General features: G+C 42.4%; 3 protein-coding genes across 5 annotated transcripts in view; 1 reads left to right on the forward strand and 2 right to left on the reverse strand.

Moving 5' to 3' along the window:
• Window positions 1–2,101: 2,101 nt before the first annotated feature.
• Window positions 2,102–7,233, reverse strand: LOC113214902 (ras-related protein Rab-11A). The gene is made up of 7 exons (XM_026434416.2): window positions 7,081–7,233; window positions 6,893–6,983; window positions 5,950–6,071; window positions 5,464–5,537; window positions 5,104–5,378; window positions 4,818–4,991; window positions 2,102–4,561 (listed from the first exon to the last, which is right to left on the reverse strand). The coding sequence occupies exons 2-6, from the start codon at window positions 6,930–6,932 to the stop codon at window positions 4,855–4,857; spliced, it is 648 nt and encodes a 215-aa protein (XP_026290201.1). The 5' UTR covers window positions 6,933–6,983; window positions 7,081–7,233; the 3' UTR covers window positions 2,102–4,561; window positions 4,818–4,854.
• A 518-nt stretch (window positions 7,234–7,751) lies between these two features.
• LOC113214903 (nucleolar complex protein 4 homolog B) lies at window positions 7,752–13,142 on the reverse strand. Of its 3 annotated transcripts, none has more exons than XM_026434417.2 (10): window positions 12,959–13,142; window positions 12,428–12,533; window positions 12,124–12,338; window positions 11,739–12,012; window positions 11,462–11,653; window positions 11,272–11,332; window positions 11,076–11,186; window positions 10,821–10,984; window positions 10,547–10,740; window positions 7,752–10,452 (listed from the first exon to the last, which is right to left on the reverse strand). In XM_026434417.2, the coding sequence occupies exons 1-10, from the start codon at window positions 13,061–13,063 to the stop codon at window positions 10,336–10,338; spliced, it is 1,539 nt and encodes a 512-aa protein (XP_026290202.1). In that variant the 5' UTR covers window positions 13,064–13,142; the 3' UTR covers window positions 7,752–10,335. The 3 variants fall into 3 exon arrangements, with proteins under 3 accessions (XP_026290202.1, XP_052125275.1, XP_026290204.1); XM_052269315.1 differs by lacking the exon at window positions 12,959–13,142 and adding an exon at window positions 12,722–12,845; XM_026434419.2 differs by lacking the exon at window positions 12,959–13,142 and adding an exon at window positions 12,616–12,769.
• Window positions 13,143–14,569: 1,427 nt separating this feature from the next.
• LOC113214899 (protogenin B) overlaps window positions 14,570–17,644 on the forward strand; it is a 30,119-nt gene continuing 27,044 nt past the window's right edge. The window contains exon 1 of the mRNA XM_026434411.2: window positions 14,570–14,956. Within this exon, the coding sequence (XP_026290196.1) occupies window positions 14,896–14,956 (61 nt within the window). The 5' untranslated portion in view covers window positions 14,570–14,895. The remainder of the gene's footprint in view (window positions 14,957–17,644) is intronic.

Consider the following 17,644-nt stretch of genomic DNA (forward strand, 5'->3'; position numbering starts at 1 on the left):
AGTTCTGGTTAAAATCCTATGATCATCAATTATATGGGTAGGTATTATCAGTATTTGGCAGAAAGGCCGATCGTGACACCGACACCGACCGATGTTCGCTGTTTGTTTACGTTACCAAAAAGACGCGGGAAACGCGCGGTGGGGAGGAGGAGAGGGGTAGGGGTCGCGGCACGGCAAAGGGGGAGAGCAATAATTACGGCACACTCACCGACATAGGGATCGCCCAGAAAGTACGTCCATCAATCAATCGCCGTTACGAACCTACCGAGTTCAGCTCGTGCACGGTCTCATAGCGCCTGACGAGTAGGCAACGTCCTGCCTACAGTGCATGCGTGTACTGCGGGGTGGCCTACCCCGTGTCTCGCAGGCGCCGAGCTCCCGTTATTTGCCGAATGATTTTGAGAAAAACGGACGTACTTTCTGGACGATCCCATATCGTGGTCGCGGGATGTGATTCTTTCCTGGGGTAGACAATCCCGCCTCGCTTGTCCAGGATGTGATCCTTTGGGGATGCTTCCCGTCCCGTGCATCGTTGTGTGGCTCCAGGCGGCAACGCCAGGGAAGTGCCATGCGACAATAGTGAAATGATTAGGATAATAAACTATTATAGGTGATTTGCTATTAACACGTTGAGTGCAGCGTGACCCACACCGTGGGTCCCAATAACATGTAATTGCCTACCCCCGCCGCACTCAACGTGTTAATAATAATTATAATTGGTGACTTTTAAGAAATATGCACCAGCCCAGGTACACGACGTTTGGAGCCGAATCGTATTTGTCGTGGGAGTGTCATCGGCGTGCTCGGGAGGTCCCCAATGACGTACCCGGGGGCCCGGAAGACATCGGCACTACCAGATTTGGACTCAGCGTGCGAGAAAACCCCCGAACACGATATTTCAGTCGTCCTGGTCGTTCCCAGGTTGACGGTCGGTCGGTCGGCCAAACCGTATCTTATTTGGACAGCCCCAGATCCGAGAGCCGTGGCGCACTACAGCCAATCCACGGCGTGGCGCGAACCAAGACTTGTTCAAAGATAAGTTAATTTGCTTATGTCAGTGAAATAGCGTAAGTTATTTCATTTACCCTTTTCCAGGCCCGGAACTGCAGTTAGGCACTTCGTTTGCCCTCCTGATGGTATCTGTACCTGATTTAGCTCTTATTTCAACTGCCACTAAATGAAATAACATGGTTACTACCTTACTCATTTTATTTACTAAAATAGATAAATTAGGTTCGGGCAAACGAGCTTCGGACAAACGGGGCGCCCCATGATGATTGACAGTTTCAAATTGTTTGTTAAATTCTGCATCTTTTTACAGTGTGTACTGATTCTTCTTTAAAGTGTATTTACAGTGTGTAACCAAATGCAAATGTGCAGTCATGGCCAAGGGGGGAAAAACATTTCATGTCTTTCAACCTTCCTAGGGTAAACCATAAGATCAATATTTACCCCTTGCTGATTGAGTTTTATTGGATCATAAAAAGAACTTCACAGGAGTTACATAATTTAGAAAAATAGTTTAACGACCACTTTATAAGATATCCAGAAGGATTGGGACAAGTTTATGCAGACATTTCTCAACATTCAGATTTCTGTGTCTCGCCGAATGGAAAACTAACATATGCCCCAATATTCCCTGCTCACTTGAGTCAATAATGAGTTACCTTTAAACCTTTAATAAATTTCACTACACAGAAGAGCAAAAACCTCATGATGTAGTAGGTCACAGAAGCATACAAAGGCTCTCCAATATAAACTGCATAAAAGCAACTCAACTACAGCAATAAATTGATATGAAGAATGACATTTTAGTCCTAACATTTAAAACCATTGTTTAATCTGAACAGTTTAATACCTGTTAATATACAGTCTTCACTTCATCTGAAGAAAAAATAAATAAATTCATTATGAGTCAAGCAGTAACAGCATAACCGAGAAGAACATAAATGTTTAAGATCAGTTTGAATTTTTTTTTCATTAAAATAATAATCATGGATAGTTTGTGCAGTTTACAGTGCTGCAGTGGAAAACTTCAGCAGCTCACCATTCTGTCTTTCAGTACAAGGCTGGCTTTTCATTTTTCAGGCATAGAGCAAAGTTAGTTTTGAGAACAAAGTTTTATTCACTTAATCATTTTACAATAATTTGATTGATAGACCACTCAATACAAATTAACAGGAGGTGCAGATGTAAGAAGCAGAAATAAGATAGATGTCAAAAATGGCACCTTTAACTACAAACTTAACAAATCAGCCTTTGGGTTCAGTGCAACAGGAATGCTATGAACATCAGGAATGAAAACAGAATTTTCAAATTATAATTTACATTTTTACCCAATGAGATAATTCATGGTCGTAAATTTCCATAGTCCATTAAAATGGTTAATGATAGACCTTAAAACGTTCTGAATCAAAATAAAATGAGTTAAAATACAAATCTACCTAACATGATGTTGAATTTGTTCAAGTTATATCATTCAGCTTCAAAATTGATTATAATCAACAAGTCAATGGGAAAGCGCAATTCGGGACCAGAGACTAAGAAACAGCTTCTGTTGCACTTCCACAAGTTGTGTCGAAGCATAAGACACACTGAGCGACAAAATGGCTAATTTTTATTACTAGTTCAAAGAAAAAAATGGAACAACAACTAAGGTAAAGATCACATGTTCTTCTGGGATGCTCCCTTGCTCCAAACATGGTCTCCATGAAGCCATTACAGGATAACTGGATCACAAGATGGTGACATTTATATATCTACTTACAGAAGTAACATCACTTTCATTGGTATTGGAACTTTACAGAAATACCTTCAGCTGTGCAAAACCTCTTACCAAAACACTTGTCATGAGCACAGGCACCTGCTTTTTTTTGTAGGCTGGCAATAAACAAGCTCACATCTATTAATTACCCCACTCACATGTTTTAGAGAGTATTCCCAAGATGCAGTTGCGATAATCTAACCACATCCACAATGCATCTAAATGTTTTTTCCTTAAAATGCCAATCTTGTACTTAATCACAAAATATAAATTCGAAGTGAGTATAGATAAGCGAAAATGACACAAAGCACCACAAGGCACATTCTTCACAGGGTATGTAGAAGACTAAGTCACAAAACGGCTCCTGGTGTCCACTTTCTAGAAGGAACCATGTAGATCGCACATTGATTAGACACATTGGCTTTCAAACTTAGAAAAGGGTACTTAGACTATATCTGCTCCCATAGTAAATGCCAAAAAGTTACATCCACAACCACTTTAAGAAAGAAAACTGAATAGCAACAGTATAAAAGAATAAAACAAAATTTGGGTAACAATAAGCAACATTATAAAATTTTATTCCAGTTATAAAGTTAGCACAACTTTTATCAAGATGTACATCTTATGGCAAAATACAAATCTGCGAAGAAAAGTGATATTAAAACACAAAGTGTCTCGGGTAAAACACTGTACAATGAATGAGCTGAGCCACACAACTGGGAGAAAAATGACTAAAGTCAACACAGTAGTGTAAGATCTTCTGTGATATTCAACAAATACTTCTCACAAAGAACATTATTTCAAGAAACTAAAATAACAATGACAATGTTTCCCAGACTCTACTTATTCTCAGTGTCCCTCCCACTATTTTTGATTAGCAGTCCATGGCAATTTTGTTGTTGATGACCAGACCAATCTCTTCAATATGTTCCTCCCAGCTGCAGCCCAACCAAAATAAAGATAACCCTATGTTACTTATTAAAGAATGACCAATTAAAATTTGTCCAGATTAATTAATTTATTCCTAAGTCTACAAGATGACACAGTGGCTTTACAATTACCACCCCTTTGGTCTCCTCCATACAGCGCAGCTAACATTAAACAATGTACAAAACACAATATAAAACTCATTAATTACAACATATGCTGCCACCTGACAGGAGTACATGAGGCTTTTGGGACGGTTGATGGACTGATGGCAGAAAGTGGAGAACCCTTAACCCTAAAGGACTTGACAAGTGAGGCACTTGACATACCAATTTGTTATGTCTGCACACACACATCCACACATACACTTGTAAAACACAACCACTCAATACATACTCACTCCACACATTCATTAAGATCAAGAACCACTTGTGCACACTCTTCTCTGCACACCCCCATATAGGAACTTATCTGTTTCATTTCATTTCAAAATTTACATTGTCAATAGTCCTCTAAAATATGTACTAAAATGGGAAAAAAATTAACACAGATTGTTAACCTAATATCAAATTGCTTTTTTATAAATTTTAAATGCTAATAAAACTAGCACCATCTTTTAACTTCCTAGTATTGCATCAATACTGAAATACCCTGATCACAGAGGGGAGCAGCACAATTAACAGCCCTACACTCTCAAAGAATTGTATGGCTTGTTTAGGCCACATGAGTGTGTGGTGAGCGAAGGAGTGTGCACACAGAGCAAACAGCATGTGTTGTGTCACTTCGTACAAGATGACAAGCAGTGTTTGAGTAGCATCAAAGTGGAGTGGAGCCTACGAGTTCAAACCACAAATACACGCCACATCACTCCTGAAAAAGTTAGGTATTATTAGAATATTACAGAACACTTGCGTCTTCAAAATACTGTATTAGCCTGAATATAAGACCCTCCCGCATGTACGAGCCCCCCTTCTTTTGAAAACCCAAACTCAGGAACAACAAAAAAGAAAGGTTTAATGTGGGAAAACCAGTTGAGCATATAAGACACCCAAGACAATATTTTGGGAATAAGGGGCTCACGTATACAGGCAAATATGATATGTACAATAACAACAAAAGGAGTTACCTGGTCCAAAATCGCAACTAACTGAAAGAGCATCCTGTCACTGACAACACTGTTTACGCACACTGTCTGCGTTTACAGTAGGTTTCACATCAATCGGTTCTACATTTTGAGGGCGAATAGTATCACCTTCAGGAGGGTCCCTGATCTGCTTCTGTGATACAATACGGTATATTTCTGTAACAAGAAATATTGCCAATTTTCAAGAAATAGAATGATACAATAAAGTTTGTAATAATGAAAGACTATCAAAAGTTAAGTAAACAGAAATACAGAATAATTATAATACCTGTCAGAATGTTTTGGAATGCCAGTTCCACATTTGTTGAGTCAAGGGCTGAAGTCTCAATAAAAGAGAGTGAATGTTGTTCAGCAAAGTTCTTTGCCTCATCAGTAGGAACAGCTCTCAAATGCCGTAAATCTGACTTATTACCCACCAGCATGATAACAATGTTTTGATCTGCGTGGTCTCTGAGCTCTCTCAACCAGCGTTCCACATTTTCATAAGTCAAATGCTTGGCAATATCGTACACCAATAGAGCTCCCACAGCACCCCGGTAGTACCTAATATGGATGATAGGAAGTAGATATTAAAACAACTGAACACACACACTAGCAAAAACATACCGGCACTAGTAAATTAACTTACGCTGATGTGATAGCCCTGTAACGTTCCTGGCCAGCAGTATCCCAGATCTGAGCCTTGATTGTTTTACCATCAACCTGTGAACCAATAAAGGATATTAGATTTAAAAGTTGCAGGACATCAACAAATTTCTATAGTAAATTACTGTGATGTGTCAACTTTATAGACAATATACAAAATAAATTCATTTCTTGAGCCAAAAATTAAAGGAATCACATTGGGAATCAAGACATTAAAAACATTACAATTTTAGGAGACATGGTATTAGTCTCCTGCTACTACTATGGGGTTTCTCTGCAGCTCCAGACAAGTTATATTGAAAATAAAGGGTTTTCAGTACATTTAGACAGCATTCAATCTCCTGTAGTTTGTTTTGACTTGACACTGGCTCAAGAGAAACTTCTTAAAAAGAACTACCAAAGCTTACAAAAGCAACCTTCCACAATATAATAGAAATACAAAAATATTAATGATGCTGTGTGCACAAACCTGTATACTCCTTGTTGCGAATTCAACTCCTATGGTAGATTTAGATTCAAGATTGAACTCATTCCTTGTGAATCGAGATAATAGGTTACTTTTACCTACTCCAGAATCACCAATAAGGACCACTGGGGAGAGAAAAAAAGAGAACATTTTGTTAATTGTCAGTACCTATTTTGTTCAGAAAAATATGACATTTGACTAAAGTTAGAAAATAAAACAGAAAGCAAGTTCTTGAATCCTTTGGAAATTTATTAGTACAGTAATAGTAACTGTGTCAGTTATATTGAGAATGACTCAGCTGACAGTTGACACTTCAAATTCAAAGGTGAGCAACTTAAAAATTCTACCACTGTGTATAGAAGGGCAGTGATGACACTTGATCTTAAGCAGGGGGTCAACAAAATGGGAGTGAGAGAATGCTCTAGCTCTAGGCCACAGTACTGCACAATGGCAAACAAAGACCCTAACCAAACACCACTTGAGAAAGGAGATATTGCTAACAAAGATAACCTTGACAGCCAGGTGATTCATTGAACCGCGTAGCTTGGACATGATTAGCATGAGTCACCTAGTAAGGGCAAGAGGGCGAAGGAAGGAACCGCACCCAGCACAAATAGGCACTTGCTTTGATTGATTGCTTAATAGGCAGTAGATGGTAAGGCCGCGCCTTATCGGGGTACAAACCCCAGAGTTCTCCAAATCGCACAAAAAATAGTAAACACACAGGGTAAGAAAGGACCATTAATTGATTAGTGTGGTCAAATCAAACATGTTAAACAACCCTCAATGAAGAAAATTGAGGTGCTGGGAGGCAAATTTTGACAACTAAGCCTCCTAGACGTTGATCCGTCACTACCTCTAAAGGATGACAAACAGCTGATTATCGGTTTAATCACGGCTGATGAAACGATCCAAATCTTAGGCATAAAGCCAAAAACAGCCTTACCTTTGAACAAATAGTCGTATTCGTCGTCCCTGGTACCCATTTTGAGAGTTAGAAGACAAGTCTATTGTAGTTTGAAAGCTTAACCCTAGCCCTGCAACAAAGCAAATTTCACAACATAGAGTCAAATCTCAGAGAAAAATAGAAAGGCACATTGATAGAAAAAATACTATAGATCATGTAAAATTTACTTTTAATTGTAGAAAAGCAATGATGTCACAGATATTACGCAGGCTAAAATCAGGGAATTGAGCAGATGAAAATAACAGAATATGGCTGCCGCTGTCCCTGCCAACTTCTCCGCCCCTCAGTTGTGCCAGAACTCAAGCGGACATGACGTCACAGGCCCAGTTGTCAACATTTATTCGGAAATTAATTTGAAAATTTCCTAGAAAAAGCCGTAGTTTTTGACAGAAAATATATTTAACTCTAGCCGTCGTTGAATTTCATCGTACGCTAAGAGTGGGATGTTGAAAGAGAGACATACGAGTTGTGATAGGTGGGTATGACATCTTGGGAGAGGTGCCCCAGTTAAGGCACCTGCTCTCATCCCTCGACAAACTTATCATTTCAAGAATCGTAGAGTATTTTCTGCCTGTCAACACTAATCTACTTCTTGTAAAGTTCATTATGCACACTCCTAAGCCTTCAAAAAGACTTCAGGTAATCTTCAAAGCCAGATTTACATCTGCAAATTCCTTTATAAGTTGGTAAGCCTGCTTGAGGTCCGGCCGCCCTTACTCTACGAAGTCCACGATTGGAAGCTGCGACAGATCTGTAATTTGGTAGAGTACTGAAAGAGCATAGGTGACGAAAAATGTCTTTAGTGGTAGGAAAATAAGAGGTGAATGAGTTCAAAATATTTTACACACCAGAAGCAATACTTTAATTAACAGTGTCAATTAAATTGATACAAAATGATTAGAATGTTGGTGTGCTGGTAAGACAGCTTACTCACAGCTTGGCTTATCACATCACAAGTCTTGTGCCTCAACTAGAAATTCTCCACTTCCTCTTCAAAAAATAGAATTATGATAAAATTATTGGGTACTGCAATATGATAACATAACTTTAAACAGCAGTAATAAAAACAAGAAAAACAGAGAAAAGAGGAAATCAATGTGATCAGCATGATTTTATGCTTTGCTCAAAATACACAAGATATTAGTTTATCATGTAAACCTAGGGAATGAACAATGAACAAATTGAGCACTTACATGAGCTCTAGTCACGACACAAGGCTTGGGAAATTGCAAACAAAGATATTCTTTATTGAAAGAACGATACTTCAAGGAAAACATATACACAAAAAAGTTCAAGACAACTGTGATGAAAGGATCAGCAACAACTTGGGAGGGAGGTAGACACTAGGGGTGATCGAATTTCGCATATTTTTGATTCGAGAATTGTAATAGTGCGGAAAAGTTGCCCTGGTATATCCTAAGACTAACCATATTTTTTATATTTTTTTCGGACAAAATCTTGTGTTCGAACCAGGGGCCACAAGTTTAACATTGGTGTCTTATGGGCGTTTTGGTTAAAAATTGTTAATCTATCCTTGCTCCTCCAATTTTCACTTTACATCAAAAATAGACCCCAAATCGTGATCTACGTCAAAAACTGAGTTTAACGATGTGTAGCATGTCAACATCCCGCTTCGCACAGCGGCAAAAAGAGAACGGAAAAACTCGAAAATATCTCAAAAAACCCGTTTTTTGGTAATTTTATTTTCGCTTCTAAGAGTGGAATGTTGTCACATTATATATCGCTAGTCTCAGTTTTTGACGTAGATCACGATTCTGGCATTATTTTTGATGTACGGCGAAAATTAAAGGAACAAGACACCAAAAACACTTTTTGATCAAAACGCCCATAAGACACTAATGTCAAACTCGTGACCCCTGGTTCGAACACAAGATTTTGTCCGGAAAAAATATAAAAAATATGGTTAGTCTTAGGATATACCAGGGCAACTTTTCCGCACTATTACAATTCTCGAATCAAAAATATGCGAAATTCGATCACCCCTAGTAGACACCTTGGTGTTTTGCTCAGAAGACCATAACAAGACAATTGGCCTTTGAGACTTTTGTTGCTGAAGATTTCACCACGCCGTTTTGCTTACCCTCTGTGCTCACATGACTCAAATAGTCATATGTGACCATGTATGACACGGCAAACACTCAGTCTCTCACAGTAGTATTGCCTCTCTCAACAAACCAACTATCACAGCGATAGGTGCCATATCTCACATGGCAATATGAAACAATAGAGCCATGTCTGAAGTTAAGACTTTAATTAAGTAAATTTGCAATACTATGTGCCTCGGGTGGAAGCTGAATCCACAGATAGGTCTCAAACTAAAGTAGGTAAAAAACAAAAAGGCTCTTAACTAAATTTGATTTTTAGAGTCTATTCATTGAGCTCCATAAAATCTAAATTTTGAAAAATTTAACCTTGTTGAAAAATTAAAAGTACATCAAACAAGTTATAATCCTTAATTAGTAAAAATCACAGACAAAAGTATTAATTGTTGCTTGAGAATGTTGTTTATCACCCTCCCGCAACAAAGGAAAAGTTACATCAAATGAAGACCAAATGAATCGATTCTAGGAATTCAAAAATCAGAGCAATACTCAAACTAAACTTGAATATAATATATTCAAAACACCCCAGGAACATGAATTGCAAATACAAAGTAATCAATACTAGGGGCAACCTTGAGGCCATCATAAACAGATAATAAAAATGATAACAGTTTTGATTACAAATAAGTCACTTAACAACTGGATAAAATCAGATTTTGTCTCATGGCCCACTTGCATTTGAAATGGTACCTTAGGCTCACAGAATAATCTCACTGCCCATAGGATTAACATGAGGTACTCAGGTTAGAGGAAAAAGTTATATAATATAAACATAAAACAAGAAAATTGAAAGTGAGAAACAGTGCTAAGACATCACGGTGACTTACAGCACTACTGTACCTACACTATCTGTTACATAACAATACATATATACAGAAAGGCTTTGGTGGTTCAACACTGAGTATTAAATACCCTATGGCACTTAAAAACTCAACAATTACAAAAAAGATTGCATCTGATTTTGAAAGGATATCTGCATTACTTGGCAGTAAACTGGTTGGTTGCAAGAAACTAAGATACAGTACAATGAGACATATGTAAATACCGGGATAGATTAAAATAAGTGATTAACATCAGACTTCAGCAGACACTCTCAACACTGCCTTAAGATAGATTGACAAAACAGCTACATCTCTTGTTTGCTGCACAGACCCAACAAACACTTGTGCTCATAGCTTAAATTAAATTGTAACATTTTAGGCAATGAGTTTTGGATAAGGATACTGTACCTTCAAATATACAATATGTACTGGTGGGAAGGCTAACAGAGATTTCCAAAATCCATTAAGATACAACACTTTAAACAAGTTGCCAGAATTGAGATACACGCTCATGTTGTGGCAGTGACAAGGATTGAGGACGATCAAATGTCAGGGCTATTTCTTTCAATTTTTTCTTCATTTCTCTTTCAAATATCTGCAAAGGAGAAAAATAAATTTTAAGAAATGAATAAAAAAATGAAAAGTAGTGATATAAATTGAGATCTACCACTTAGAGGCAGACTACTCACATCATCTGAGTTATCTTCTAATATTTGACTCAAATCCCATTCTACTGAGGGAAGAGGGTTATAAATAAAATTAGCAGCAGTTCCAACTCCAGGTAAGACATGACTTTGTAGTGCGTGAAGTTCCCAAAGTGAGCTTTCCATTGCTCTACTTTTGCTAGGATCCCGTTCCTCCATAACAAATGGGTCCTCTGGAACTGAAGACAAAACAATTTAGTGTAAGAGTAAACAGAGAGTTAATGACGAAACTTACAGTTAGAATAGCAATCTCACTAACCATTAGTGCGGTTTGGATTATCTATGAGAAGTTTTAAACCTGGATGCCGCAAGATGAGATTTCCAATAAACATAAGAATTATATGAATGTCTTCAGGAGGAGCAACTAAAGACAAACGAGCTAGGCGTTTTGCAAATGCAGCAACAATATTTTCTGGAAGGTGCCTACAAAACAGAAAAATAGTCAAATTGTCAGTTTTGCTGGCACATTAATGGAGACAGCACTTCTTTGCAATTATATATTTGATATACTTACGTAGAGCTTAAGAACATATCTGACAAATAAAACAAGCGGGCTTTAAATTTGGTGTGGAATATTTCAGGTTCAAACATTGAGTAGAGTTTGCTGAAAATATTTGGATATTCCCTGTAACACAAAATAAAATAAAATACACAATAAGGGAGAACATCACTAACTAAAAGTTCAAGAAAGAAATTGTTTTTGAACTTACAAATTGTGGTTTTGAATAAGAGTGAAAATTCCTTGGAGGGCAAGCAAACTTATGGCACCACCTATAATTTAGAGAGGTTAAGATATTACAAACCCAATATTGCTAATTGATTGAGCTAATATAAATGACCATTTTGCATGGTGCATGGTCATGCGAGACTCAAAGTAATAGTAGGTAACATTTTTCTCACCAGAGTCAAGACTATCCATTAGGTAATCTGTGAGAAGAAGTGGTTTGTCTAAGAATGGTAAGACTCGTTCCAAAAGCACGACAAGCAACAAGCGTTGGGTTGCTGGGGTGTGATTCCAATGCATCACACAGCCCCAAACTTTGTTGACAGCTTTCCGCATGTGGTCCATATTTAAAATATATCCATTATGGCCTGTCAAAGTTAAAGGAAAATTAAAAAGGATTAAAGCTGACCTTCAACAATGAAATTAGCACGTGCCAATTTCTAGTTAATGTACCTTGTTGACCACATAACAAGTTGTCAGTCAGATCGTGATCTTGACCTCTCTCGCCCCTCCCTGGCTTGGGAAGAGGAAATTTATCAATAAGATCCAGATAATTCCGTATAAAATTTTCATCTGGTCTCTGCCCACTACGCTGAAGCCCAATAGCAATAGGGAACAACTGTTTCCAAACATTATACAAGACATCTGGATAAGTGGAAAATTCTTGGAGACGAGCTAAAAGTTGGCCACCATTCCGACCAGATGAAAGAATGGCAACCAGAAGCAGCTAAAACAAATCCAAAGAAACAATACGATGATATAATGAATATAATGAAAGAAAATCACAATAAATAAATAGACTGAGAGAGCATTCAGCCCAGCCATAGCTCAAGCTTACTCTTAAGCGGTTGTTAGGAAAATAGTGTTCTTCTTTCTTCAATGGTTCTAAAGGGTTCTGACCTTCCATGGCAATAAGTTTCATAGCAGTTGATAAGGCTTGAGTTTGAACAGAAATCTTTGGACTGTTTGACACAACAGCTAATATTTTGCTCCAGGCATCATCGAAGCACTCTCGTAGCCAAATTCTATATTGGCTTTCTGTATCTACAGCGCCTATTCATGAAAATAACCATTGATTTGAGAAATAAAATTAGTAAAATGTAAAACTATAATAGAAACATACACATGTGCATTAAACTTACATGATCCAGCTGCAGGGTTCTCTAGAAACATGTCTCGTCGTTTTAAAACCTCCAAAAATATGATTTCTAGTGCCAGTAAACATGGTGGAATATTAGACTCGTTGCTCTGCAAGAAAACAATATGCAAGTTTTGGTAAAATTACAACTAATGACAATCAGGCCAATAGGAGGAAACGTGTAGCTCTAACACAAAGTAAAGCAGTGACGAGCAGAAGCCCAACGGTCCAAACACTGGGTGGTTATGGCGAGTCGTTCTGCTAGAGGAAAACATGTAGAAAGACGTCGCTCTGAAACCTTTTCCAACGCAGTGCTCACTACATTTGAAAAGGGAGAGTAGCAATCCCAGTGGGGCTTGATGCACGGCTCAGCCAGGGCCACTCGCACAAGCCCTGCAGGCCTGAGACTGCATCTTTGGACTCAAGACGAGAACGTGAAAGTGTCTCCGCGAGCCACGCACAGGGCCACACAAACTGCTCGATTTCGACCCATTCACGGGTCGCCCCGGGGCCGAGGAAACGGCAAAACACGCACCTCAATCAGGGCAATGATGTCTGCGAGATTGTTGGCGTTCCTTCGACTGGAGAGGAAATCTATGGCCATAGAATGTAACTTTTTCGACACTTTGCTCGCCGCCATTTTGGTGGTGCTGCTGCTTGGGCCTGGGCCGCCTGCGCGAAGGAGCGGCGCGCACACTGCCACGGACCACGGCCAGTGCGAGCCTCGCGCACCGCGACCGCGAGCGCGACGGAGCGGCCCGCGCCGCCACGGGGGAGAGCTCGTTGGGCCCGTGAGGTAAACTCCCTGCGACCATGCTGCGACTACGGCTACCCAAGGTACCAAGGTACCCAAGGGTACACGTTTACACCTAACATGTTACACGTGTTACTTTCGTGTCATTTATGTGTTACTTTGCTTCTATGTTACTTGTAAGTTACTTCTCAATGTCTCATTATCCAAAAGGGCTGTCCATTGAACGCCTTCGTTATAAACGCAACGTTCACAAAACAGAACAACATCTTGTGACTTGAGCCGGCCAACGTGTAGCTGGGCGCAGGGCACTCCCTGATCCACCCCAACGGAGCCCCCGCGGAGGCGCAGCGGGCGCGGTGCTGCCGCAACCCACAGGGGTGGGGGAGGAAGAGACAACGATGTTGCAGCAAGGGGCGGCAACCGGGCGGCGACTCAGCACGCACCACAGTCGCGTTCAAAGGTTCACACACTCACCCCTGTCTTCTCAGCATTGCCTACGCCACCCGATTGTCTCCGCCCCTGGCATTGCCTACGTAACGGCATTTCCTACGCCACTGACATGACCTACGCCCCTGGCGCCGAGTGCGGGTGCTCTCCACCCCCTGGTTGTCCATAAAACCACCCTCGGTGCTCGCCCGACCTAAGGGGTGGTCAGCAACCACCCCCGGGCGGGCCCGCTGCACCCTCACAATCGCAGCGGTAGTGGCAGCGGCGTAGGCAGGAGAGGAGCTCTGAAGACCACCCAGTTACCACTTCTCCCCTAACTTTAATATTCGCAATGGTGTGCATCACCACTTCACGCTTTTCCTAGTCAGAAATCCGTTGAGAGGTTGAGAGTGGAGGGAAGAATGGTGACCCCCCCCCCCTTCCGGTAAAAGCCCTTAGAAGCGACGTGAAACGTAGGCAATTCACGGTAAACCCCCTGCATGTAGGCAAACCACAGAAAAATCGAACCCTTCTATGCCCCCCCCCCAACCCACCCTGCGCCCCTACAACCAGGTCCAGGACCGATGCAGGACAGCTTCGGCTTTAGCTTTGATCAACTTGCTTCCGCTACTTCCAATTTCGTCCCATGGACCTCGTAACGACCACCCTTTTGCCAAAATGTTGACCTTCACATCGACTCGGGATGTCAATCAATACTGCGTGAGCGGGACCCTTGGCGCCGTGGCTACGCCGCTGGGGTGCGCAGCTGCCCGCCCCCGCGGTCCTCGCGGACCTCGCCACCCACCCCCCTCCGGCCCGCGCCGGTGTGGCCGCCGCCGGCTCGCCGCCCCCAGGGCCCCGCAGGGAGCCCGGCCCGCCGCCCGCCGCGCCGCCGCCGCGCAGTCAGTCGTGAGCCGCCTCCCCCACGCGTGACACCGGCACGCCTTGAGGCACGCCGTCACGCTCCCACCGCGACGAGCCTCGCGCCCCTCACGGGCGTGACCAGGACCCCCGCGGCCCCGGCACGCACCGGTACCCGCTGAGCGCGCAAGCGGCGCAAGCCCTCGGGTTTGAATCGCGCGCCTCCGGGGGGCCCGGCCAATCGCTGCCGAGAAAACAAGTGCTTGCGCTGTTTATTCTCGGAAGGGAGGAGGAGGGAGGAGGATCGGCCGCAACGGAGTTTAGTGTCCGAAGGGCTCAACTGCTTTCGCACGTCGGCGAGAGCTCCGTGTTAAACGACCGTTTCGCGTCGTGGTTCAGCCGTCCAACATCGTCCTGATGAGGTCGACTACATGGCGGGCAGACTGCTGTCAACCGCCGTGCTGCTCTGGCTAGGGATATGCGCCGGGGAGGGTGAGTAGCGAAAGTACCCGTCGGTGCTACCCGTACGTCACAGGTCAGGCCCCGTCCCTCTGGAGCTCGTACAGGGTCGTCGCCCACTTGATCCGGGATGCCTCGACCCGGGGAGGGCCGCAGTCTCCCCGGCCAACCCTGCTTAATAACGCCGGCCCCCGTGTTGCGAAATTTTCGCAATGCCGTTCGCCCGTTGGCGTAGATTTTTGCATGGCCTAGGCCCGCAGCCACGGTCCAAAACAAATCGGACGTGCCTCCTGGAACGGCCCCGACACACTTCGTTTTAACTCAAATTCGCATTTTCTGTTTGTCTCTGCATTAAGCGGGTGGAAGTTTCCCTCCGTGATTAAGCCCCGCGACGGGAGGGCTCCCCTTGTCTCGGCCAAGCGAGCGCCGTGCGGACGTCAACATAACCTGGAAATTCGCGAACGTCCCATTGTTTTGATTGTCTATTCGCGAAACTGAACGGGCTGTTGTCTGGTGAAAATTCTGCAGGACTTTTACCCTTTACCCCCACTCCTCGGTCAGTTGAGTTGTTGTTAAGACATCCCGCGGGCGTCCGGTCTAGTTTGTCGATTTTAATAAGACGTGGTCAGGGAGGAATACTAGGCTAGAGGCCCCAACAACAAGAAGGCAACAAGTAGGGCGGTAGTAACGCGCTGATTGATCTGACATGACGTCTTGCCTTCAAAATTGGCACAGCCTAGGAGCTGTCGTCCGACCCTTGCCCATGTTTAATTGGTCGGAAACGCTGCTTAGGTTTTGTTTTTTTGATAAGATATGTTACATCACATTAATAGGGTTATGTTGACATAATTCCTAGAAAACTTATTTCATGTACTTTATTTCATGTGTGGTTTTATGATTTTGTGTGGGTGTGTGTTAATGCTTAAAATATAAGCATTTACATTTATTAGTTTGAAATAGAAAATTGCTTGTCTAGGAATTGAGATTAGTGTATGTTTATATTTGTATTTTGAATATTGTGTGCAGCAAGTTTGTAGAGAAATCGCAACTGCTTGTATGTTGCATTTTTGACAGTTGCAGCTTGACAGAGTTTCACCTAGTGAAAATAATTTTGCAGTGTTGCCTCTGTTATGTCTTAAGCAGAAATTTCATAAAAATAAAAATAGCTGTACAAGGAAAATTACTCTGGACAGCTTTAAATGAAATAGTAGTAATAGTACTAACGCTTTCCTTCTTGTAGTATGGTTTTTATATTTTTGTAGAGAAATTTATGTTTCCCGGGGGGAACTAAATTTTGTTCTCTACATTCTGAAAATTGCACCACTTTATGTCAGCTCTATGGATGTTAATGCTGTTGTCATAACAACATATTGTTGCTGAATATTGCTGGGACCATTGTTTTATCAGTCTAGGAAATGAAAATCTTTTAAGATCCGATCATTTCCAGCCTGTGTATTTTAAAATTTTTAAATTATACTTTTAAATTTGTTTTTGTCGAATTAACCATACCTTCATTGGTAGTACTATTGGCGGTATTCAGGCCCTTAGTACCGCCTCTTTTGGCTAAAGTTTGGCTCTGAGCGATGAATCTTGAAACCACTGCCTCAGTCCAAGATAAACATTTCTGGAACTTTTCTCAAAGATGAGTTAATCTCCCTCATCTATCATTGGCACACAGTTTAACAAGTGCTGTGTATCTCTGACTTTTCAAGTCCGTCGCACCTTAACTTGTATTGGCATGTGGGCATTCTCCTGGTATGTCAAGTATTTAACTTTTACCATAATTTTACTTTGACAATCATGATGGAATGCCTTGTGAGTCTGGACTTTGAACTTTTACAGCTTAACCTGCTTAAGAGCAATGTGTATCGCCATGTCTCCAAAATAGTTGACTTGTACAGCTGCTGTGGCTATGACGATGTGTCTCCACCTCTTAAGCGCATTTACAAGTGATTCTCTCCTCCGAATAACAAACACGGCAGGTTTTACTAGAGCGAGGCAGGCCGCCAGCCGTAGAGTCCAGTGGCGCCGGCCGCAGACCCCCGAAATCACGTTCTCGATGAGTGACCTCCAGCGGCGGCGGCGCGCTGTTGGCCGAGCGTCTATTTCCATATTTCTTTTATTTTCCCTTCTCTAGTTTTATTTCCTTCTCGGAACAGCGCGAGCGCGCTCCGGCCCGCCGGGCTGCGGGCGACATTCTTTGGGGCCAAACTGAACTTGGGGAGGGGGGGGCAGGGAAGGACAACATCTGCGGAAAGCTATTATGGCGTGTTTGACTTTTCACTGCTTGACGGCAACACATTGGGGGCCTTCTTGTGTGATGGCGACATGACGCTTTCCTCGCCAATCTGCTCCGAGACTCATTTGCCTATTAGTATATTTATGGCTGTCGCCGCACTGCTTCGCGGATGTGTCTCGGGCGCTCTCCGCGCGCGCTGTTACATCGCGTTCCTTTACAACGTGCGTTTGTTTCTCCCGAACCCTCCCCCTGTGTCCGCCCTGCTGCGCTTCGAGACACAACAAGTCTCCTTTTCCCTCGACGCCGTCGTCATCGGCTCGCACTCCTTCACTTCCGCCCGGAGAGGAGAGAGGGGAAAGGAGAGGGGAGAGGGGGGTGCTACCGATGACTGGACACACTCTCTCTCTCTCTCGCTCACACTCGTGTTTTGCGCTTTGCGCAGGTCGGCAACCTGGTGCGGTGCCGCTTGCGGGGAGGGGGGG

The sequence above is a fragment of the Frankliniella occidentalis genome, unplaced genomic scaffold (assembly GCF_000697945.3).
Source record: "Frankliniella occidentalis isolate FOCC.00 unplaced genomic scaffold, Focc_3.1 Scaffold88, whole genome shotgun sequence".
Classification (NCBI taxonomy): domain Eukaryota; kingdom Metazoa; phylum Arthropoda; class Insecta; order Thysanoptera; family Thripidae; genus Frankliniella; species Frankliniella occidentalis.

What these genes read in the sequence shown, in the direction of transcription:
- LOC113214902 (XM_026434416.2), bottom strand. Translation starts at nt 6,932, where the DNA reads ATGGGTACCAGGGACGACGAATACGACTATTTGTTCAAAG. An exon ending in ATACGACTATTTGTTCAAAG is followed by an intron (nt 6,072 to 6,892) that starts GTAAGGCTGTTT and finishes TTCTCTCCCCAG; the next exon opens with TGGTCCTTATTGGTGATTCT. An exon ending in TCGCAACAAGGAGTATACAG is followed by an intron (nt 5,538 to 5,949) that starts GTTTGTGCACAC and finishes ATTGGTTCACAG; the next exon opens with GTTGATGGTAAAACAATCAA.
- LOC113214903 (XM_026434417.2), bottom strand. Translation starts at nt 13,063, where the DNA reads ATGGCGGCGAGCAAAGTGTCGAAAAAGTTACATTCTATGGCCATAGAT. An exon ending in GAACCCTGCAGCTGGATCAT is followed by an intron (nt 12,339 to 12,427) that starts GTAAGTTTAATG and finishes TTTCATGAATAG; the next exon opens with GCGCTGTAGATACAGAAAGC. An exon ending in AATGGATAGTCTTGACTCTG is followed by an intron (nt 11,333 to 11,461) that starts GTGAGAAAAATG and finishes TCTAAATTATAG; the next exon opens with GTGGTGCCATAAGTTTGCTT.